This window comes from Mauremys mutica, chromosome 3 (genome assembly GCF_020497125.1).
Source record: "Mauremys mutica isolate MM-2020 ecotype Southern chromosome 3, ASM2049712v1, whole genome shotgun sequence".
Taxonomy (NCBI): Eukaryota; Metazoa; Chordata; order Testudines; family Geoemydidae; genus Mauremys; species Mauremys mutica.
The window spans coordinates 207,337,910-207,361,972 of NC_059074.1; the positions used below are offsets into that span (position 1 = coordinate 207,337,910).

Below are 24,063 nucleotides of genomic sequence, written 5' to 3' on the forward strand. Positions count from 1 at the left end.
ACAGAATATTAACCTTTTTTGCAGCTACATCACATTGTTGACTCATATAGTGGATTGCGAATTGAATAACTCCCAGATGCTTTTTAGCAAAACTACTACCTAGCCAGTTATTTCCCGTTTTGTAGTTGTGCATTTGATTTTTCCTTTCTAAGTGTAGTACTTTGCACTTCACTGAATTTCATCTTGTTGATTTCAGACCAGTTCTCCAATTTGTCAAGATGTACAAGTTTAAAAAAAAAAATCAAACGTGTCAAAAGGACTTAGGTCGGCATCACATGCTTTAGCCATTCAGTAGCCACAGGGTCAGCAATGGCAATAGGCCAGTATGAGATGAGCTGCCATTTAGGCATGCGCTGTCCTCAGCCACAGCACAGCTATGTGGAGTCCCCAGGTGTGGTCGCTTTCCGCACACCTCACCACCCCATCGTAATCCTATATAATCATCATCAGTCCACACGACCATCAATACTTTTTAAGTAAATCCAACTAATATCCCGTATTCCCCACTTAAGTATTAAATCCCTCCTCTTTCTTTCAACACATGCTAGACTCACGCTGTGTCCTCTCTGCATCTCCCTGTTAAGAATCTCTCCTCTCTTCTCCTGCACAAGTCCATATAGCCTCCACAGCTGAGCATTTCAAAATAGTCACTCATGACTGCGAGGGAGGTCTCTGGGGGCACTTGGGTTCCTCCTGCTTGTATCTGGGGCAAAGGAGGGAGCAACACTGAAAATATACATAGTGTAAGTATTTAGAAATAACGCTGGTCTTGATCAAAAAGCTCAGGATGTTTCAATTATTTGTATAGTGTTTTAAAAATATAAAAATAAATCCTACGTGACCGTATCAAGAATAAAGCATTGTGAGGATGTGTCAGAGATCTGTATTTGGATAGCTTCTAAATGATCTGTACTTATTTTCTTTGTAGCGCTACAATTAAACCTAAAGTGCCACCTCCTTTACCACCGAAGGTAAGCAGGTTTTTCCACTGTATTACATAAGGGGAGAAATATGCTAAAAAGGGTTTGTGGTGTGTGTGTGTGTGTGTTTTTTTTCTTCCCCCCAAAATTTTTAAGTGTCTAAATGACTTAGGAGTCTCATTGACTTAAGCACTTTTGAAAACTTTACTCAAAACTTCTTTTGGCCCCAAATTTATCAAGGTGAGATTTGATCTTTCAATTATTTGTGTACATCTCTAATTTGGGGCAATGTGTATAATATAATCTGTGGTATTCAGCAGTGCAGAAATGGTGTTTATGATTGTACCATTAATATTTAGGGAGGGATTAGATTAGGTATTTGAAGGATTTGGGGCTGGGGAGGCGCAGGAATTCCCACCACAAGGCCACCACAGCAAGAGTCTTGACTACTAATTTCAGATGCAATGATGGGATACTTAAATGGTTGTGTGCACAGATCAGATCGCAAATTCTGTCACACTAACACAGTTGATCTACAATTTCATTGTACATTCAAAGTAAATTAAAAGGTGCAAAAAGCCCCTATATCTTATTCTGAGTGTCCATTCACCAATGCTGGGTGGGTTAACCATGCCTGCTTTTAGCTGTGCAGACAGGCCTGTGTTTTGGCATCAAAACTTTGCCCTTTAAGAGTCTGTTAGATGCCATCTTGCCCAGTCTCTTGCAACCAGTCTATGCTTGAGCTGTCAGCCTCTGCCGTTTTCTGCTTTACAGGCTTTTTTCCTTTCATGCTCTTCTGACGGATCTCAATTTTATTTCCTCAATCTGCAGATTCTGGCCCTAGAGTAGCATGCACATCAGCCCTCTCCTTGGGTTGGATGAAGTCACAGGCCCCCGGAGCCTAGTGTTTCTCTGCCCCACTGGCCCAGCCAGTTCTGCAGCTCAGTGGGCCCATGGGGTTCCTGGCTCCAGTGGATTCTAGCCTAATGAATCTGCTGTTACATTTGTGATTGCTCCCTTCCTCGGCAGGGAGTGCTGTAGCTTTCCATTTTACAGCTGGGACCTTTGAGAGCCTTGCAACTAGCATAACCTGACCGTGCCAGTTATGGCTGCCTCCTTGTGCGGTAGATATTCATTAACCATGAGTCTTCCACTTCTTGTAATTGACCACAGAACAGCATACACAAACTCTTGTGAAATGTCCTATGGGTGTCACTATAGGGCAAGAAAGCTGTATCAGTAAAGGCAGCACCCAAGAAAGGACTTCCATCTGTGCACCATCTTCAGCTGGTGCTGTGCATGCTGACGTAATGAGCAAGAGTGATAGACAAACCTGGGTTCTTAAGGTTCCAAGAGTAGGACAATCAATAGCAATAACCAAAATGCAGAACAGACACATCAGTTGCTTTATAGTGCTGAAGCCATAAATGGGAACAATGTTTATTTAAAAAAAAAACACACAAAAGTTTGACTTGATTCAGTGTCTTTTGCCTGCTGTGGAAGAGCAATATGAAAGCCAGCAAGTTCTAGGGATGTGAGGCAAGCATTGAAGATTTCTCACTTTTTAAATCCTGGGTCTTACTCTGACTTACTCTATGTTGGGGGAAACCAACTTCCCTTTGTGTCTATTTGCCGATCTATAAAATGGAAATTATGTGTGTATCTGTTTAGGCATTTGTACCATGCTTAGCACTGTTATCGAAGCACCTGACACGGTGAGGGTTAATTAATGTTTGGGTAGCATTTTGGAAAATACAAAATACCTCTGTGTAAATCCATTATGTGTTTGTTAGAACCCAGACTGGAATGTAAAGTGGCATTCTGTTGTTTGTTATAACAACAAGGTATGGTAGAAAAGAAGAACTAGAGCAAGGAGAGACGCATGCCTAATACCTAAGAAAACTTGTTTGTACTTAATGCATTGGAAAAAAGGACAAAAGGAAAGGGATTAGTAGGACAGGAGAACTCAGGTCACTGCTACTCCGATCTGCCTGTATACAGGAGGGAAACAACTACGCGAAAAGGCACAGATTGGGTTTAAGAATGGTCGATGATTGGCATGTTCTCCCTGCTCCTTGACTGGGCTAGCTGTATAAAGTTGATAGCCAAGCTGTTACCAGAAAAGATGGGATGAATGGATTACCCTTCTCATGCCTAGTCTGCAGTGGTCCTCCTGTGCAATTGAAGTGCCCTTGTCTCTGACAGGGTTCACAGAAGAACCAGCTCAGCTTCAGGTGGATGATGGGAAGGAGCTAGTGACAGTTTTAGTGCCATCAGTGTGTGTCTGCTTGACACTGCCCTCTGCAGCCATGTACTGATTTGGGGTCCTCTCAAAAGCGAAGGGACCTGTAGCCATGTTTCACAGATACCAAAGGCCAGCTCAGAGTGGCGACGATATCCAGCCTCCATTCTGATAATTCAGCTCTATACTTTATCTTAAATGCCTCTGATTTGATTATCTGTTGGACATAAGCTGTGGGCCAAACCCACAGCCAGCTTACTCACTTGCCATGCCTCACCCTCAGGATCCCTGCTTTTGACCCTGTGACCCTCAGTCCTGTCACTGTTTTTTAATTGTTCTCTCCCATAATTTCTTGATGCTTGAGTCCAGTGGCAGCTCCTGCTAGGCTGGGGGTGTGTGACCTTTAGAACCCCCAGAGCCTCAATAGATGCCATTACTCACTCCTCCAACAGAGCCTGCTGCAGAGTCTTATAGCTCAGGCATGTTGCAGCAACTCAGCTGCACTGATTCATCCCATAAGCAGAGCCTGCAGTGACTCAGCCCTCAAGAATGCTGCACCAGCCTATCCCTGAGCAGGGACCAGGTCAGATGACCCCCAGGCACAGGTGACCCTGTCAGAGCTGCAAGTTAATCTGTGCAACAGCACTAGTCCAGGAACCCGCCCGCTGCCTTGCAGTCTTAGACTCCCTAGGCTTCCAGCCTGCTCTTGATCTAGTTCCTGTTTCTGCCCTAGCCTTGCCAGAGCCTTGTTCCAGCCTGCTTGAGCTTTGTCCGTGCCCTACCTTGCCTCTCCACCAGCTCTGCACCCGCCTCCTGACCCTCAGACTGACTCCAGCCTGGCTTTGATTGTTGGCCTGTTTCTGACACTGATCAAGGTTTTGCTTGTCCGCAGACTCTGACCCATGGTCTGTCCCCAGACCCTGGTATCAGTGATACCCTTGGCCCGGCCTTGAACCTATGTCCGGCTATGACCACTGCTCCAACCACCAGGCCTGACTACCTAGATTGCAGAACCTGACATGAGTAGTGATGTTTCAGCAGGCCAATCATGATTTCAGTGCACTACTTAATAATTTGAGTTTTCTGTTAGTACAAGAAACTTTTTTTATTGCTAAGCATTTTTCTGCAGTAAACATTTGTTTTGCTTAATGGGGCATATAGTTTTCTTTATCAGTACACTCATGGGATACGTACAATGCAGAGCTCTGGTACAGTAGTACCATGATGAGTGTGGTATAAATGCCTAGATAGATTACTTTGTTTGTATCGTTCATTAATATCGTTATATTTATTTTTCAGCCTAAATCCATCTACATACCACAGGAAGGTCATTCTTCTGAAGACGATAATCAAGGAACGATCAAGAGATGCCCTGTTTCAGACAGTCCAGCAAAGTTAATGTCACAAGTTCCACCTAGACCACCCCCTCCTCGGTTGCCTCCCCCGAAGCCTAATCCTATAGGTAATACAAGTGACACCAAGCAGTGTGTGGGGATTTCGAAAAGAATGTAATTCAGTTTATTTCCACATCCTTAGACAGATGTACACATGACTTATCCTGTGGTAGAGTGTGGGCAAGTAGCAAAAATAGTACAGGAAAACCAGGTGGAGTAAAAATGGACACTAATTTACACCTCCCATTGTAGCCATTGACAGAATTCCTCTTGATGTCAGTGAGGACAGGATTGGATCCTTAAGCAACATACTCAAGGTGAAATATGCTGAAACTGTGTAACAGTGGGCAGCATTGTATGTTTTCATAGACCTAAGTGTCAAATTCTGCTCTGCTGCGCAAACTCCCATTTAAGTCAGTTGGAGTTGTGTGAACATACCTGAGAGTAGAACTGGGCTTCAAAGGTTCACAGATAAACAAATGAATTGATTCCAGTAATTATATAGCTGTTAACTGTGCTTCCTGCCTATTTGTAAGCATTTCTCTGGTGTTTGATATGGAATTTAAGGCCTGATCTGACACCTGCTCTGTTAGTTTGCCCAATATTAAACATGCAGGATCAGGCTCATTCTTGGTTCATAGTGCACCTTACAGTTTCCACTGTGCCCTTACACTTCAGTAAACATACCTTTATTTAATACATTTAAACATTTAGCTGTTAGAAACACACAGTAAGGCTGCATAAAAAAATGAACATCTCCCACCAACACAAACAAAAAATCCAACGGAATAAGCAACAGTTATTCAACATCCATCTCCACTCCACTTATTAGTTCCTCCTCTTAACTACAACTACATCCCTTCCTTTATCCACAAAAGCACATTTTTGTCTATTCTCATGCTAAACAACCAACATGCAGCCTTTACTCTGACCATGTGTATTGGTTATATGTTCACATGTTTGATGATTAATATAGGGTTGGTGTGGATTTAATCAGTATCTGGTGTTGTGTTTTATAAGTGTAAGAGAGACATGTTATCGAATGGCAAATTATGGTTGAAATGTCTTTCAGTAATATTTAGTTCTTCGAGTGCTTGCTCATGTCGATTCTACATTCAGTGTGTGTGCTCGCCACGTGCACCAGTGCTGGAAGTTTTTCCCTCAGCAGTATCCATAGGGGAGCGGCTCTGGCACCTCCTGGAGTGGCGCCCATATGGTGCGATATAAGGGGTGCCGTCGGCTCCCCCCGACCCTAAGTTCCTTCTTGCTTCCAGTGATGGTTCACAGAATGTTCTCTGCTCTTACCAGCATTGCTTAGGCTTCATTCGTACGAACTAGATTTCTTGTAAAGTTAGTATACATCGTTAGTAGTTGACTTAGTTAGCCCTTAGCAGTAGTTAGTTTTGTTAGTCCCGTCGGGGACTTAGCCAGGAGATGGGGCATGTCCCAGTCCCCAGGCTTTAAGCCCTGTGATCGCTGCAAATGGCCCATGCCTGTGCGCGACCCGCATAGTAGCTGTCTCAGGTGCCTTGGTGAAGGGCACGTAAGTGATAAGTGTAGAATCTGCAACTCCTTTAAACCTAGGACTAAGAAAGAGTTTGAAATCAGACTTAAAACACGCCTGATGGAGTCAGCGCTCACTCCAGCAAGGGGAAGGACAGGGCTGGGGGCGAGCTAAGACCTGCACCAGGAAGCTCATCTCCCCCGTTGGGAAGTCGGGCCTCAGCTCATTCGAGCGATGCAGCCCACCCCATTCCTTGCCTGGAAACCCAAACACAGAGGCGGGCTTTCATCAGCTTCAGGTGCCATCGACGCCTGAAGTGTTCCAGACCGTGCAGGAGATCCTGACGCTCCCGGTGCCGCCCAGACTTTGGGGTAAGCCCTCCTTGGAACCTTTCTGTCCGCCCTCACCCGAATGGTATTGCTCCCCAGTGTGGGGGATGTCCTGCCACCATTCACCCATTCAAAGCTGTCATGCCTCGGAGTTAGGGAGGCAGATGCATCAGAGCCCTCTACGGTCACCGGATGTTGGGCACCGGCAACGGGATTCGAGGCAGACCTCGCTGTTTACCTTGCACAGACCCATGGAGGCATGCGCTCCCCGGCAGAAACATCAGGACCATCCCTTCATGTCACTGTAATGCCATTACAGATCCTAGGAATGTTCGGAGGACTGGACCCTTGGGCCCTGCCAGTGATCACCAAGAGGGTGTCACCGTATTCAGGGAGATCTCCCTGGCGCCTGGTCCGCGATACCTCCAGGTCCCGCTCCTCGTTCCAGTACCGGTCCTGAAGCGTGAGGTGTGGATCGCTGGTCTCCTATCGTGAATCTGCCAAGCACCGCTGATCACCAAGGTCCCCACAGAGGCACACGTTCCACTCGGATCAGTCCTCCCCTCGACGTGACCGTGATTATCGCCAGGCACGAAGTCGCTGGTCTAATGGATCCGAGTCACCAGGTAGGAATTGCTCCGGCCGGAGCAAGGCTCCACATTGGTGGGGCAGCCTCCCAGACCCTTGGTGCCGCCTGCATCGTCAGTACCGAAACCTGCCCAGTGGCTGGCCCGTGGTACCCTGGAACCCGTGGGGGTTCTCCCAGCCTGCCCACTTGGTGTCAGGAGCCTCTGACAGGCCTGTGGCCTCAACGACACAACTCCCTCCGGTGCTTGAGGCCCCAGGGGATAGGACTCTGCAAGTCCATGTGGACCAAGGTGAACAGCCTGCTGGACCACCAATCGGTGTCATGGAACCTGTGGTACCAGCCGACTCCTCGTCACCAGATGAGGCCATCACGGAGCCCCCTCACCCGGTTCCTCAGAATGACACTAAGGCGCACCAGGACCCATTGAAGAGGGTCGTGTCCAACCTTGGCCTGCAGGAGGTTGGAGGAGCAAGCAGACTCCCTGTTCGATGTCCTTTCCTCCACAGCCCCTGCTAGGGTGGCCCTTCCCCTTCACAAAGGGGTATTGAAGATATCCAGTGCCTTATGGCAGAACCCCTCCTCTCTGCCCCTCATTTCTGAATGGGCAGAGTGTAAGTACTTTGTCCCGACTAAGGGGCACAAATACTTTTACTCCCATCCTGCCCCAAATTCCCTGGTGGTTGAGACAGTTAACCACAGGGAATGCCGGGGACAACCTGGAACTACCCCCCAAAATAAAGACTCTGTGAGACTGGACTTTTTCGGATGGAAAATGTATTCCTTGTCTAGCTTACAGTTGAGGGTGGCCAACCACCATGCCTTCCTTGGCCGCTACAACTTTAATATGTTTGAGAACCCCCCCCCCCCCCCCCCGATTCCCGTAAAGAATTACGGGCACTCCTCAATGAGGGTACAGCCTCTGCCAACCCTTCAAGCGGCACCTGACACAGCAGACTCCACCACCTGCACTGTGGCGTCCGCCATCTCCGAGTGTCCTGGCTGCCCCTCTCCGAGGCTCAGCAGTCAATTCAGGACCTCCCCTTCGATGGCCAGGCCCTGTTTGCAGAGCAGACGGACAATAAATTACATGGGCTGAAGGACTCCCAAACCACCCTAAAAACCATGTGGCTCTATGTTCCGAGCCCGGCACGTAAGCGGTTCAAACTACAACATTCCCAAGGGCAAGGGAGCCAGCCCCGGCAGGACCCGCTGCACAAAAAGCCCAAGGGCTATAGATAGCATACAAGCCACTCGCCCACACCCTCTGCCCAGTCGGGCTCGACCCACTTCAAGCAAGGAGCTCAAAAGTCATTTTGAGGGTACACCCGAGGGCGACCTACCAGTCTATTTCCTGGATCCGATTTCCCCAGTTTTTTGCAACCACCTTTCCTTTTTCCTCCCAGCATGGTCGGCGATAACTTTCGACTGCTGGGTCCTCAGTACAGTGGCACACGGCTACACCCTCCAATTTTTGTACGCGTTTCCTCTGATCCCTGTGGTCAGCCAGGTCCTAGTAAAGACCAAGAGGGACAAGGCACAAGTTATCATGATTGCCCCTGCAAGCCCTCGCCAGCACTGGTTCAGCACGCTCCTGAGCCTATCAGCGGCCCCTCCCTGGCCCGTTCCCTATTATCCGGATCTGCTGTCACAGGATCACGGTTGGCTCCTACACCCCAACCTTGAGTCTGCACCTCTCGGCGTGGATGCTCTGTGGTTAAATCCGGAGGAGCGTACCTGCTCGGAGGCAGTCCAGCAGGTCCTCCTGGGAAGTAGGAAGCCATCCACAAGACTGACTTACCTGGCCAAATGGACGAGGTTTTCCTGCTGGGCGTCAGAGCACGGCATTTCTTCCTCATGTTCTTCAGTGCAGTCCATCTTGGACTACTTACTACAGCTCAGGAACCGGGGTCTGGCACATTCTTCCATCAGAGTGCACCTTGCAGCCATCTCCATGTTCCACCAGCCTATCCAAGGTCAGACTGTCTTCTCTTATGACATGACTGTCAGGTTCCTTAGGGGCCTCAAGAGGCTTTACCCTCAGGTATGGTCCCCTGTCCCGCAGTGGGACCTTAACCTGGTCCTTTCCAGGCTTACCGGCCCGCCTTTCAAGCTGCTGGGCTCCTGCTCCCTTTCCTTTCCTACTTGTCCTGGAGGTCGCTTTCCTGGTGGCGGTGACCTCGGCATCGCCTTACAGTGTTTTATGAGGACAAGGTCCAGCTGTGGCCTCACCCAGCCTTCCTACCGAAGGTGGTATCTTCCTTCCACATGAGCCAGGACATGTTCCTGGCAGTGTTCTGTCCCAAGCCACACAGACTGCTGAGGACAGGCGTCTGCATATGCTGGATGTCCTGAGGACCTTAGGTTTTTACTTGGAGTGTACCAAGCCTTTCCATAAATTGACCCAGCTCTTCATCGCTACAGTGGATAGGATGAAGGGCCTTCTGGTTTCTTCGCAGAGGATTTCCATCTGGATCACCTCTTTCATAAAGACCTGTTTCCAGCTAGCAAAGGTCCCACCATCGCTAATCGTCAGGGCCATTTGACTAGAGCACAGGCGTCTTCGGAGGCCTTCCTGGCACACATCCCAATCCAGGACATCTGTAGAGCTGTGACGTGGTCCTCGGTCCACACGCTCACGTCTCATTATGGAATCACTCAGCAGGCCAGAGAGAACGCTGCGTTTGGCAGAGTTGTATTAATTACAATCTGCACAGCCATGAACTCCTACCCGCCTCCACGGGAACTGCTGGAGTCACCTAATATGGAATGGACATGAGCAAGCACTCGAAGACGACAGTTACCTGTTCTGTAACTGGTGTTCTTTGAGATGTGTTGCTCATGTCCATTCCATGATCCACCCTCCTTCCCCACTGTCGGAGTTTCCGGCAAGAAGGAACTGAGAGTGGGGGGAGCCGGTGGCGCCCCTTATACCGTGCCATGCAGGCACCACTCCAGAGGGCGCCAGAGCTGCTCCCCTTTGGATACTGCTGAGGGAAAAACTTCTGGCACTGGTGCATGTGGCAAGCGCTCACACCTAATGTGGAATGGATGTGAGCAACACATAATCTTATCTCACATTCACACAACTTGTTCTGTTAGTGACCAAAATTTGGTAGTAATTTTCATGTAGAATTTATAGAATAAAATTCTACGTGTGTGTGTGTGTGTGTGTGTGTGTGTGTGTGTGTATAAAAATGGAGGCACCATAGTCACTCCTTAGATAAGGTTGGAGTGTATTTTGCACTGGAAGTGGGAGTGCTTCCTTTATTTTGTAGGAAAAACTGTCTATATGCCCCAAATGTTCAGCATATAGCCTGAGGAAAACTAAACTATATTCAAGTAAATGTGTTTATTATCTTGAGTTCTAATCAGTTAAAATTTGGCCTTTTAAAAATTCACATTCTTGAGACTCATGATTTTTCAGGCTACTTTAGCTTAAAAAGTAGATGTATAAACTTCTGACTTAATACCGTAGGGAGAGAGTTTGGGGGGAGGGGGAAGTTCTGTGGCTATATAATTCTTTTGTTAATTAACAGAAAAGAAAAAATACCTAATTTTCCAAATGTAGAAGGTTAAATGAGGATATACATGTGATAAGCTTCTCTTTTCAGTGAATGAGCTTTTGCAACTCCTGATTTTGTTTGAAGCAGCTACGTGGTCTGGCAGCCATGTTTGCAAAGGGAAAATCAGTTCTTTGGGGAAAAGCGTGAAAATCTAAATCTGTGAATATCTTCTCTCCACATGTGCTGTAAATACAACAAAAGTCAGTGAAGATGACTCTGTTTCATACTATCTCATACTGAAAACCTTCAGAAGTTTTATTGATCCTTGTTTAGGGGCTTGAAAGGATTGAAATGATTACAACCCCTTTTCCTGTTATAATGTGCTAATTTTTTTGCTGGTTTAACTCCATTGAAGACAATGGTGTTAATGCCCACAGAGAATTTGACCCATCAAATTCGTGTCTGTAGATGATTAAATTATAAGTTGAATGTAGAGAAAATGTTTTTGTAACTTTAAACGTTTCTTTTGAAGGTAATGGAGTGAGTTCTTTACATTTAAATGGTGACAGAGAAGGATCTCCACATCAACAGCCTAATGAAAATAGAGACACTAATTTTTCAAGGAAAGAAAAGAAGGAAATACTGGTAGGTAATGATTTCAAATCTACTTTTATACTCTTTTTTTGTTTTTGTTTTTTTAAAAACTCCGTAGATTGAGTTGCCCGTGCTTTTATTGAAGACCAAGGACAGAGTAGGCCCATTACACAATGAGGAGGGAAAGACAATAACAGAAAATGCAGCAGTGGCAGAAGTGTTAAATTCTGTTCTTGTTTCACCAAAAAAGTTAGCAGTGACTGGACAACTAACATAGCAAACATCAGTGTAAATGGGGGTAGGATCTGAGGCTAAAGTAGGAAAAGAATTATTTAGACAAGTTAGGTGTCTTCAAGTCAGCAGGGCCTGAAGAAATACATCCTAGAGTACTTAAGGAACTGGCTGAAGAGATCTCTGAGCCATTAGCAGTTATCTTTGAGAACTTGTGGAGGACAGAAGAGATCCCAGAGGACCGAAAGGGGCTAATATAGTACCTACCTATAAAAAGGGGAATAAGGACAAACCAGGAAATTATAGACCAGTCGGCTTAACTTCGGAACCCGGAAAGATAGTGGAGCAAATAATCAAACATTCTATTTTGTTAGCACCCAGGAGAAAACAAGGTAATAACAGTCGATATGAATTTGTCAAGAACTAACCATGTCAAACCAACCTAATATCCTTCTTTGACAGGGTAACAAGCCTTGTGGATAGGGGGGAAGCAGTAGATGGGCTATATCTCAACTTTAGTAAGGCTTTTAATACTGTCTCATAAACAAATTAGAGAAATATAGCCTAGACGAACTTCCGATAAGGTGGGCGCGCAACTGGCTAGAAAACCATTCTCAGAGAGTGGTTATTAATGGTTCATAATAAAGCTGGAAGGGCATATCAAGTGGGTTCCTGCAGGGATGTGTCCTGGGTCTGGTTCTATTCAGTATCTTCATAAATTATTTGGATAGTGCCATAGTAGAGAGTATGCTCATAAAATTTGTGGACAGTACCAAGCTGAGAGGGGTTGCAAGCACTTTGGAAGACAGAATTTAGAATTCAACAGGATCTTGAGAAACTGGAGAAATGGTCTGAATAAATAGGATGAAATTCTATAAGAACAAGTGCAAAATACTACACTTAGGAAGGAATAATCAATTGCACAAATACAAAATGGGAAATGACTACCTAGGAAGGAGTACTGTAAACAAAGATCAAAGGGTTATAGTGAATCACAAACTAAATATGGATCAATAATATAATACTGTTGCAAAAAAAGCAAACATCATTCTGCAGTGTATTAGCAGGAGTCTTGTAAGCAAAATGCGAGAAGTGATTCTTTCACTCTACTCAACACTGATAAGGTTTCAACTGGAGTATTGTGTCCAGTTCTGGGCACCACATTTCAGGAAAGATGTGGACAAATTGGAGAAAGAGGAAAGCAATAAAACTAATGAAAGGGCTAGAAAACCTGACCTGTGAGAAAAGATTGAAAAAATTGGGTTTGTTTAGTCTGGAGAAGAGAAGACTGAGGGGGAACATAAGTCTTCATGTATAAAAAAGGTTGTTATAAAGAGGAGAGTGATAAATTGTTCTCCTTAACCACTGAGGACAGGACAAGAAGTAATGGGCTTTAATTGCACGAAGGGAGATTTAGGTGTTAGACATTAGAAAAAACTTCCTGTCGGTGTAGTTAAGCACTGAAACAAATTACGTAGGGAGGTTTTTAAGAGCAGGTTAGACAAACACCTGTCAGGGATGGTCTAGGTAATACTTAGTCCTGCTTCCGTGTAGGTGACTGGACTAGATGACCTCTCAAGGTCCCTTCCAGTCCTACATTTCTATGATTATTGATTTGTTTCATATATTCAAGTTTTGATGTCTGTTGAATGGATTTTGTCTTACAAGTCTAAAACATTTTGGCTAAACTTTAATCATGCTACATTTTTTATCTAAATTTAAGCAGTCGACATTAATACCAATTTTATTTTTAAATGCTACTAGGAGCTGTCATTTATTACAAGTAATAAATATTGTGCATTAAAGATTTGTGTGTCTGTGTGAAACCTTAGTGATGTGTCCTGTCTATACAGTACAGTAGAACCTTAATAATTCATATTAATGATGAGGAGAGATCGTGTAGATTAATGAATTTTACTAACTACTGGGTATGAAACCAAAAAAAATTGGGAAACCAAGGAAAATGTAACACAAAATGTAGTTTAATTTACATTGATTATTGCAATTTGGGCTTTAATTTGATACTTAATAATGTGTAAAAATAATAATTTGAGGAATTTAACATTTCACTGCAACAGGGTCTGGTATAACATCTTTGCTGCGAGATGGGAAGTTTTTTGTGTGGATTATAAAATGATGTGGATTAGCAAGGTTCTGTTGTACTTTCTGAACGACTGCCTGCTAGAAGCAGATTTCATTGCAGCGTAGCAGATATGGATTTCTGAATACATGCAAATCCTTAATTCTGTCTTCCTATCAATGTGCCAAGGATTGCCTTGAGTAATTTCTACACGTAATGTATACATCTAGGGCTATATATAAACTGTATTAGAGTTAAGAAGAAAATCTGCATAAATCCTCTGCAGTTTGTGGGGGCTATTGAGGATCATAGTGCGCAATTAAGGTCATATACAGTCATAGCATTTTTCTCCCCAGACTGGTTAGCTTTGGATTGCAGTTTAACTGCTGCTTGACAATGGAGAGAATTGTTCTTAACAGGGATATAATCAAGCCATTTCTACAGTAAATTAAATGGATCTTCTGGGGAAAAGGTTAAAATCAAAGTGTCTGTTTACTGGGGCTAAACTGATAATATATGACACTTCAGTATCAGCAGTTATTCAGTACTAGAGAAGTGGCAGCACCAGATCCAGCAGAGAAGGCATTTTAGGGTGGGAAAGTTGACTTGGCCATACTGGGGATGGAGTTAAAGAAGGAACTGAAAGAGTGACAGGAAAGATTCCACAGTAGGTGGGGAGAGAATTTGGAGATATGCAGGAGTTACCAGTGAGGAATCAGGATGGAGGGTGAGCTAGAGCTCTTGAAGTTTTTTATTGTTGCTGACAGATTTTTTTAAAGGGTTTGTCTTCACTGCAGAGTTTACTCAGGTTATCAGTACTCAATTTACTCCTCGCAAGGTAGCCTAGCTCAAGTGAGAGTGGCCACAGTGCAAAATAACACAGTCGATGCTATGTCCATACTGGCCCTGCAATTGCTTGTTCTGGGGAAATTCCCAGGGTTCTTTGCTCAGCAGTAAGCTGAGCTGCTGTGTTAATTGTTTCCCAGCAAATTGTGGAAGAACTTGTCTATCCTTTCTGGGCCCAGGGGAGGAATTGCAGGAAGGCATTGGAGGACTAGCAGCATGCAAGCAGAGCTACTCTCTGTCCATGCTGCAGAGGGGTTCTATTAGCAGCTGATGAGTGAGTTTTGCTAACTCCAGCTTTATTCTATACCCCTGGGTGGGCCTGCCAGCTCCAATTAAAAGCACCACCACACCCGAGTTAAGGGTGTTCATACACGGACAGGACTCAAATTAGAACTTGAGGTAACAGTAGTGAAGACAAAAATCCAGAGTGATGTTAGAAACAAATATGTTAAAAAATTGTTCAAACAAATACAATTTTAAAGTTGTGTGCCTTTATGTATTCTGGCATACTTGGACCTAATTCCATTTTGAAAGCTTCTGTCTATAACCGTGTGATTTTACCCCTTAGCAATTAATGAACTTCTGAGGCGCTCAGGCCTACAGAATAAAATCTTTAATTACAAACTACAAAACTGATGTCCAACAGGAACTCAGTAACACAATGTATTTAGCTGTTTATAAATATACCATTCAAATTAAAATACTGTATATGCACAGCTTTTACATTATTGACATATATACCATAGTTCTCTTAGCATCCTGTTTGCTTTCAGGTTTAACTCTATTCATTTTCACTTACCGTATTTTCCAGCGTATAGGGCGACGGGGCGTATAAGACGACCCCCCTAATTTTACAGTTAAAATATAGGTTTTGGCCTATATTCGCCCTATAAGACGACCCCCCCCTTCCAAGGGGGTTGCCCAGAGCCTTTTAAATCCCAGCCGCAGCCGGGAATCAGAGGGCTCTGGGCTGCCCGCTGCGGCGGGGAGCACAGAGCCTTTTAAATTCCAGCCGCCCGCTGTTTATACCCGGCGTATAAGACGACCCCCGATTTTTGGGGGTTGTTTTTTAATATAGAAAGTCGTCTTATACGCCGGAATATACGGTAAGTTCCGTGTGGTTTGGACTCCAGCTTACTGAGATCCCTTCTCTCCCTTTGAGCCACTACAGCAGACTAGCTTTCAACTGTCACAGATATTCTGTGATTTCCTGTATTTTCCAAGGATTTTTAGACAAATGGACCCAGGATTTGCCCATGGGAACCACCTTGTATTGATTCTACTGCTCTGTCCATGCAGCTCAGAGCAAGTGAATTTGTTGTTAAACACTCTGAATACAAGCAAAGTGTTGACCAGCGCAAAATAAACACCTAGCAGTTGACACTGGTGTGTGCCTAGTGCTGTCTTTGGGAGAAAAAGACACCTGAAAGCTTCTTCCGCACCCACACAGAGATGGTCACTATGGGATATGGACTCACTTAAATAAGACGGTAAAAATTTCAGTCTTCAGCCATACATCCCTTTTTCTAGTCCCCTTGTAATGTTGTTCTGAGCTTCTGCTTTTTTCCTTGCCGGCCCAGGTCCTTTTCCAGCACTGGCAGCCTTTATCACAACAAATTGCCAGCTAGGGAGGGAACCAAGCTAGTGAGCAATGTTGTAGCAGCTGCTGAGTGGCCTTGCATGGGAACTTCTTGGTCTTTTCCTAGATTTCCCCTCTTGCTATGGGAGAAAAGGGATGAGGCATGAGGGACGTGGAAGAAGAGACATAGGAGAAGCAGAGTTATGAGGAGCAGGGCCAGGAGAGGGCAAACATCAGAGACGAGAAAGAAAGATGGTGGATGGGGACAGCGGAAGAGGGGAAATTGGGGGAAAGAAGTCTGGGAGGAAAAATACTTCTTTTTTAGTTTACTGTCATTGTGTATTTTGACACCTTTTGGTGTGTAATAATCCATTTCATTATTTCTCCTGTGTAGTCATTTAGATCAAAATTTTCAGAAGTGGGTGTCAGTTTCTGCATCCCAACTTGAAACCTTGGGCTTGATTTTCAGACTGGCTCAGTACCTAGTTCTGACTCCAGTTGAAGCTAATGGGAGATGAGTGTTCAACATTTGTGAAAGTCAGGTTCAAGATGTCTCAATTTGTGCTCTAAAATCAGGCTGCTTCTGTAAAATGTTGCTATTAGTCAGGTTTGGTTTTTTTTTTTGTTTTTGTTTTTTTTTGTGGGGGGAGAGAGGAGTTATCAGAACAATAAGGGGTGGGGGGGAGAACATATTTTAAAGAGTTAAAATCTGATTTTAAAACTATAAATATTGGTGGGGAAACTCAGATAAGTATAGCTCCTGAAACTACTTGTAACTCATCTTTTGAAATCAATTAGACTTACAGCTGACTGTCCCTTTCAAGTTTTGTAGTTGAAGCAGCTTACAGTTTTAAAAAGGAGATAATTGTCGGTTGAAATATCTCTGCACTGAAAGAAATAAGTATTCTTGATGCTTATGAAATAGTTTTGGTATAGAATAAACAATGTGTAGAATGCTGAAACATTTTAATAAAGCAGGGTTTACATTAAGCAACTGTTGGGAATGTTGAACAGCTAATTATAATACTAAGGCTCATAAGCTTTGTAATAATGGATGATGACACTCTAGTGTTCTTTCACATCTCTAATTTGAAAAAAAAATTATAAGAAATTATATAGAAGTTAAGTTGTGGGATATTGAGATTAAGAAATCATAATAGATGAATTTCACTAGAACAGTAATTCCTCTGTAGGAGGTAGGAGTTGGCAGCATCAACAGACAGGGAAGGTTAGCAAGTTCACATACCAAATTCTATAAAAACTGGAGTATTCTTGTAGTTATTTAGTTCATCTCATTAAATGAGTGCAGTATTAAACTTGAAAATGTACAGCATGTCTATATTTATTGTGTTTAAAAATTTGCATGGAGTTTGCCACTGGTGGGTGTCTTTTATGCAGATAAATGAATAAATATTGGCTTGTCAGTTTCATCTAATACAGTCATACTCACAATTACTAAGTTACTTATGCACTGTGTCTGACCAGAAAAGATATTTTAATGTTTAATCTGTACACTAATTTTGTTTTAGTGAAATGTGTATAGCTATTAAAAGAATAATCTAAGTTTACAATATTTTTTCTAGAAACCAATTAGTAATGGCCTTCCACCCACACCTAAAGTCCATGTAAGTATATAATATTGGACCAGCCAAACTAATTTTGAATATAGTATAGAAATGTTTTTTATTAAATAAAAAAAATCAAATCTGAATATTCAGTGAAGTTCTGTCTGTTTAAAAAAAAATCTAATTGAACAATTGGTTTAGATAGTTGTCACAACAGTTTTTTTTAAAGTAAAATATTTGAAAGCTAATATCACTAACCATACCTATCGTTTAAGATTTGCATTTCAGAACAGATTGAGTTTTAAGAAAGTTCTTGAAATAAAAATGTGAGTGGTGATTTATGCAACAACTGATGACGTTTCAAATTTGTAAAATATTTCAGAAATAAGAGGGCACTCTTGAGACTACTGTGATTTTTTTTTTTTAAATCATACTCCCATATTTTACATAGAGCCTTTTTCAGTTTCCTCTCATGCTGCAATAAGTAGACATTATTGTAATCAGTTACCAGAACTGGCAGGTCTTGAAGTATGTTAATTCAGGAATATATGAGAGGCAACAAAACTATGACTGGCTTTATTTTAAAAAAATGGGATGAAATCACTCCAATAGAAAAAATTAAATAAACTGGTCCCTAACTCTTTTACCCCTTAAATAAGGCAAAAACTGTGCCATTTGAAACACATAATTAGAATTTTTCCTAATGCCTGTTGATGTAAAGTATCAAATTCACTGTTCTAAATGGCTTATATTTTACTTTCACAGATGGGTGCTTGCTTTTCAAAGGTTTTCAATGGGTGCCCATTAAAAATTCATTGTGCAACATCATGGATTAATCCAGATACAAGAGGTAGTAAATTATGTATTTTCATCCTATTTATTCTCTCCTGAAGGTTTTAAGAACATAATCTATTCAGTTTAGATACCAAGAGAATTCTTTATAAAAGTGTCACTTGTGTATATAGGAATTTTCTCTTTATTGGATTGCTTAAACTCAAACCAAGCATTGATTTAAAAAAAAAGTAAATTCCCTTTACTTTTAAGGTATGTGATATAGATTGCAACTTTTTAGTTCCATAAAATAAGTTTACCATACAGATGAAAGTGAGGTGCATGTATTCTTCTTTTGGTTGAGGTGTATAAAACACTCTGCTTCTGGGAATCAAAAATCCCAGGTTAGGAGGTAATGCTGTTACCCCTAGTGTCCTGGTCAAACAGCCACATCCTGACTTCCTCAGTTCCTCCTGTAGTTTCATTGGATATATTATTGTTCACTTAACTTCTCAGATCTGTTGTGGGCAGAGAGAGAGGTTGCCACTATTCTCATAATAGGTAACTATATTTCAGTGTGGGATGAAGTGATCTATGCTACAGGGGTCAGACTATAGGGGAGGGGTGAATTGGTGATATGGGCATCAAGTTTTGCCTGAAATTTTAGCAAGCTGCTACTACTAAAATGACCAGCAACAAAATACTTTTCTGAAATTTAAGTGATCAAAATCAGTCTTTGGAGTTGACACCTCATTTAGATGAGACAATTCCAACTTCTCAGCAAACAATGATTTTAACTCTCTTGGAAACTCTTTGGAAACTCAGAAGGAGTGGTGGCCAACATTCAGAAGATTACCTTTGTAACCATGAGGGATAGATGTGGAATTATCTTAAATTTTGCAGAAACTGATGGGGCCCCCAAAGAAGAGCTGTTATAACATGTCAGTCAGTACCATCATTGATAAACACCCTATGAAGTGGTTATGGGTCTTGCAGAAAGACTTACAGAACTGTTAAGTAATGTATATTAATGTGAGTTAAGCTTCATCTTTATAGCAGGAACCTAAATATATTGTTCATATAGGTTCTTCTAGCAGTAATTCTTATGGCCAGTATTTTGAACTAAAATAAGAGAAATCCCTCTGCTTCTTGTTTTGTTTTTTTTGAATTTAAGCTACTGCTACTTCCTACTATTTCCTGATCCAAGGAAATTTAAACAAAGTAGATTGCCTGCTTTTGATGAATGTGAGTGCCTCTGTTAATGATAGTGAAACACTGCTTTGCTAAACCAGCTCCATGTTCATATAGTTTTCACTTTCCTTAACTCCAGATTTGTTCATTTTAATTTCTCTCTCCCTTTACAGATCAATACTTGATATTTGGTGCAGAGGAAGGTATTTACACCCTGAATCTCAATGAACTTCATGAAACATCAATGGAACAGGTATGTTTGTTTTGAATTTTGAAAATGAAGTCCTTGTCATTTTTCAGCAATTAAGGCTAGTGCTGCATAACGTAATATCTCCTTTGCTTTAATGCAGCTATACATGCTGCAGCTGCACTTAAGGTTACCTGCTTCAGTTCTAAAGATTCACGTTCAGTTACATATAACCTTGTTAGACTTTCACCTTTCAGGCTGATATTTTTCCGGGTGTAAATTGTTTCATTTGGTTTCTATACTACCTACAACCCAGTGTTGATCTAACACTTAAAGCCAAGCACAGAGTCACAATGGAGAATATACTTACACAATTATAGAAAATAAAACTACTTGTGAACTGAATTAAAGTAAAGCTGATCTTTCATATGCCTTGCTGACTAGAAATGTGAGGCAAAGATAAAGAAAAGCTAACCTCTCTGATCATACTTGTTCATTAACTTCAATGGACAAAACAGAGATCAGAAATATATATAACTTTCCAGGAGCTAATAGAGAGCCTTATTTAAAATACCCTGAGAAGAATCTGTCAACTCTTCTAGGATGAAACCCGGGTCAGGGGAAAGTATGCATATACTATACATTTGTGTGTGTGTAAAATATAAAGTTTGTATGTATTATGACTTTATCCTGTGCATTAACTCAAAAATCTGTGAAAATACTATGTTTAACTTATCTAAGGCCAATTTCTACTACAGAAATCATAGCAACGTTAATTATGTTGTATTGCCTATCCAGATACTAACTTATAAATTCATTTATTGTACTACACAACATTTTGTGTTCAGTAAATTTTGTTTTTTTTCTTTATCAGCTATTTCCCCGAAGATGTACATGGTTGTATGTAATGAACAATTGCTTATTATCAATATCTGGTAAGTCTTTCTATTTTTAATGTAAATGCCTGAGAATCGTAAGTTTTTATGCATTAAGCTTTATTCTGTTTTTTAATTTCCAGGTAAAGCTTCTCAGCTTTATTCCCATAATTTACCAGGTCTCTTTGATTATGCAAGGCAAATGCAAAAGTTGCCTGTATCTATTCCAACACACAAGCTTCCTGACAGAATACTCCCCAGGTAAATATATATTAATCAAATGTATTAGCAATATTCTGTAGAGGATCTTGTTTCTGAGAGTCCAGGACCCTCTCCTGAATCGGGACCCCTAATAATTTGGAGTTTTTGGAACGTATAGTCTAATCTCCATGAATAACTTCTGCTAGCCTTAATTAGAGTTCAGGACTTAAATTCACATGAATCAAGATGAGAATATACACTCTGAAAGGAAAACTCCAATTGTACACATTTCACTTTCTTCTCAGTATAGACTGGGTTTGAATCTGATCTCACACCAGGTTTATACTGATCTAATTCCATTTTACTTCACTTTTATTATTCTTGAGTTACTGAGAACAGGTCAGACAGCTTGTTCCTTGAGGGAAGTTCTGGTTGTGTCTGTTGTAAACTAAATCCCAGGATTAGGCTCAGGCATATTTATCTAAGAACTAGAGGAGAGATTGAAGCCTAAAATAAACTGTTCCTGTCAGCCCAGAGAATGAGAGTAGGGAAATATATTTTCAGAATGAGAACATGGGCTCTGAAGGCTATGGACGTATTATCCAAGGTGTGTCCACAGCAAATTCTGTATGCAATCCCACCAAATATATTTATCACCAAGGATCATACAAAATATGAGAGAGCAGAAGTAATACCATATTTGTTGTTACCCAGGCCGTAGGAGACAGGTTCTTAAAAATAGTCTGGACGTCAGACTCAGTACCAGATAACTTGCTGATTGCACCAAATCTGCTATAGGACTGTTTTGTCCTCCATGAGCCGTAGTACTCTTGCTGCTCCAAAGAAAATACTTGAAAAGAGAAGTGTTCTGGACATGTAATTAATGTTGCCAGCATCAGAGAGAAATGGTAACAGTAAGAAACCTGAGGATTCAGTGTGGAGTCAACATTCAGTGCATAAAGGCAGAATGAATCACCAGAACACCTCACAATACATAACTTCCTAAAGAACAACCTTATCAGTGGGCCTGATTCTTAGCTACCTTGAGGTACAACCAACAGCCATAGCTTTATTCATTATATGATGCAGGAAAGGCCTCTGTGCAGTCATCTGCATGCATGGCTGTGTTACACCCACCAGCCACTGTGATCGCTTTGGAATCGAAATATGGTCTTACAAGGTCTAGCACAGCAACCTTTCAAACTATTACACTGTATATCCCTATGCAATTTGTCTGTTCCTAGCCCCATACTGTAACTTTGGCCGGCAGACTCTGTGAGTTGGGGACACAATCAGCAGAGGACCAATACTGTAAATTTCACAAGGTCGGGGTTGCTATGAAAATTCCAAAATACATCAAGCTTGAGATGACATCTCATACACTCTCCAGAGGGCCAGGAGACTTCCTGCCAAGTCCCATCACATCCCAAGGAAATGTTAAACAACCTGAATGTGCTAGGAAGGGCAAGCAAAACATACATCACCAGGACAGAATCATTTACATATTCCACATTTCTCTTTGCTGCTTTCTTCCCTTTGCGTGACAGGCATCAGAAGGACACAGTACCCAGAAGGATTACTAGATGCATATCTAAAGTACGTAAATAGCAAGATAAATTCTTTCCACCAGACCTCAAAGCATGTTCTTCAAGAGGTTCTTGAATACCATGATGATGAGTGCAATATAAAAATTGATGTAAAATTAAAGCAGAATTCTCTTCAGAGAAAAGTTCATGCACCAACAGAAAAAATGGAAAGCAAAGAAAAATTCAAAGCAGCTACATGAGCGTCAGTACATAAATTTGCAAAACATTTTATGCTTGATTAGGGACTTAGTCGACACAGCATTTGGTAGCAGAGCCCTACAATCTATGGAAGTCATGATCTCCTGTCCGTTTCTGCCATGTGAACTCCACTGAAGCAGTCCTTGACAATGTCTCTAATAAACCTCTTCCTGGAACAACTTGGAACAAGTACTCCATTCTCCTTCTCAACCTGTCAGTCACCTTTGGAACTCTCAATCATATGCTATTGATTATCTTATCCTCTGTTGACTTCCTTAACTCAGTCCTTTCTTGCTTGTCCTCCTATCTCTCAAATTGCTCCTTCAGTGAGTCATTCTGAGGATCCTCCTCATTTCCCTCCCCACAACCTTCTGTGGAGGTTCCTCAGGGCTCCCTCTTTGGCATAGGCTCTGCACCCACTGGCAGCCAAGCTCCTCTCCCCCTGAGCGCACCGGGTCCCCGCACCGGGTCCCCTACCTTCCAGTGCTCCCCCCCTGGCTGCTGCCAAACAGCTGTTTGCATGCTCCGGGAGGGGGGCGGGAGAAGTGGGAACGTAGTAGGCTCAGGGGAGGAGGCGGGGCCGGGGTAGTGATTTGGGGAAGGAGTTGAAATAGGGGCAGGGAGGGGGCAGAGTTGGGTGGGGACTTTGGGGAAGGGGTTGGAATGTGGGGATAGGGAAGGAGTGGGAAGAGGCAGGGCAGGGCCTCATGGAAGGGGTGGAGTGGGGGCGGGACCAGGGGCAGAGAGAGAGAGGGGAAGTCGGCACCTATGCTCATAGACTCATAGACTTTAAGGTCAGAAAGGGACCATTATGATCATCTAGTCTGACCTCCCGCACAACGCAGGCCACAGAATCTCACCCACCCACTCCTGTAACAAACCCCTAACCTATGTCTGAGTTATTGAAGTCCTCAAATTGTGGTTTGAAGACCTCAAGCTGCAGAGAATCCTCCAGCTAGTGACCCGTGCCCCATGCTGCAGAGGAAGGCGAAAAACCTCCAGGGCCTCTGCCAATCTGCCCTGGAGGAAAATTCCTTCCCGACCCCAAATATGGCGATCAGTTAAACCCTGAGCATGTGGGCAAGACTCACCAGCCAGCACCCAGGAAAGAATTCTCTGTAGTAACTCAGATCCCACCCCATCTAACATCCCATCACAGACCACTGGGCATACTTACCTGCTGATAATCAAAGATCAGTTGCCAAATGAATTGCCAAAATTAGGCTATCCCATCATACCATCCCCTCCATAAACTTATCAAGCTTAGTCTTAAAGCCAGATATATCTTTTGCCCCCACTACTCCCCTTGGGAGGCTGTTCCAGAATTTCACCCCTCTAATGGTTAGAAACCATCATCTAATTTCCAGTCTAAACTTCCTAGTATCCAGTTTATATCCATTTGTTCTTGTGTCCACATTGGTACTAAGCTTAAATAATTCCTCTCCCTCCCTAATATTTATCCCTCTGATATATTTATAAAGAGCAATCATATCCCCCCTCAACCTTCTTTTGGTTAGGCTAAACAAGCCAAGCTCTTTGAGTCTCCTTTCATAAGATAGGTTTTCCATTCCTCGGATCATCCTAGTAGCCCTTCTTTGTACCTGTTCCAGTTTGAATTCATCCTTCTTAAACATGGGAGACCAGAACTGCACACAGTATTCCAGATGAGGTCTCACCA

General features: G+C 42.7%; 1 protein-coding gene across 2 annotated transcripts in view; it reads left to right on the plus strand.

Moving 5' to 3' along the window:
* The window catches only part of MAP4K3 (mitogen-activated protein kinase kinase kinase kinase 3), a 134,699-nt gene that overhangs the window by 84,414 nt on the left and 26,222 nt on the right, over positions 1-24,063 (plus strand). For both annotated transcript variants that reach the window (XM_045009748.1, XM_045009749.1), the window contains 8 exons: positions 929-971; positions 4,462-4,624; positions 11,014-11,126; positions 17,395-17,436; positions 18,142-18,226; positions 19,512-19,591; positions 20,400-20,460; positions 20,544-20,661. In XM_045009748.1, the coding sequence (XP_044865683.1) occupies positions 929-971; positions 4,462-4,624; positions 11,014-11,126; positions 17,395-17,436; positions 18,142-18,226; positions 19,512-19,591; positions 20,400-20,460; positions 20,544-20,661 (705 nt within the window). The remainder of the gene's footprint in view (positions 1-928; positions 972-4,461; positions 4,625-11,013; positions 11,127-17,394; positions 17,437-18,141; positions 18,227-19,511; positions 19,592-20,399; positions 20,461-20,543; positions 20,662-24,063) is intronic.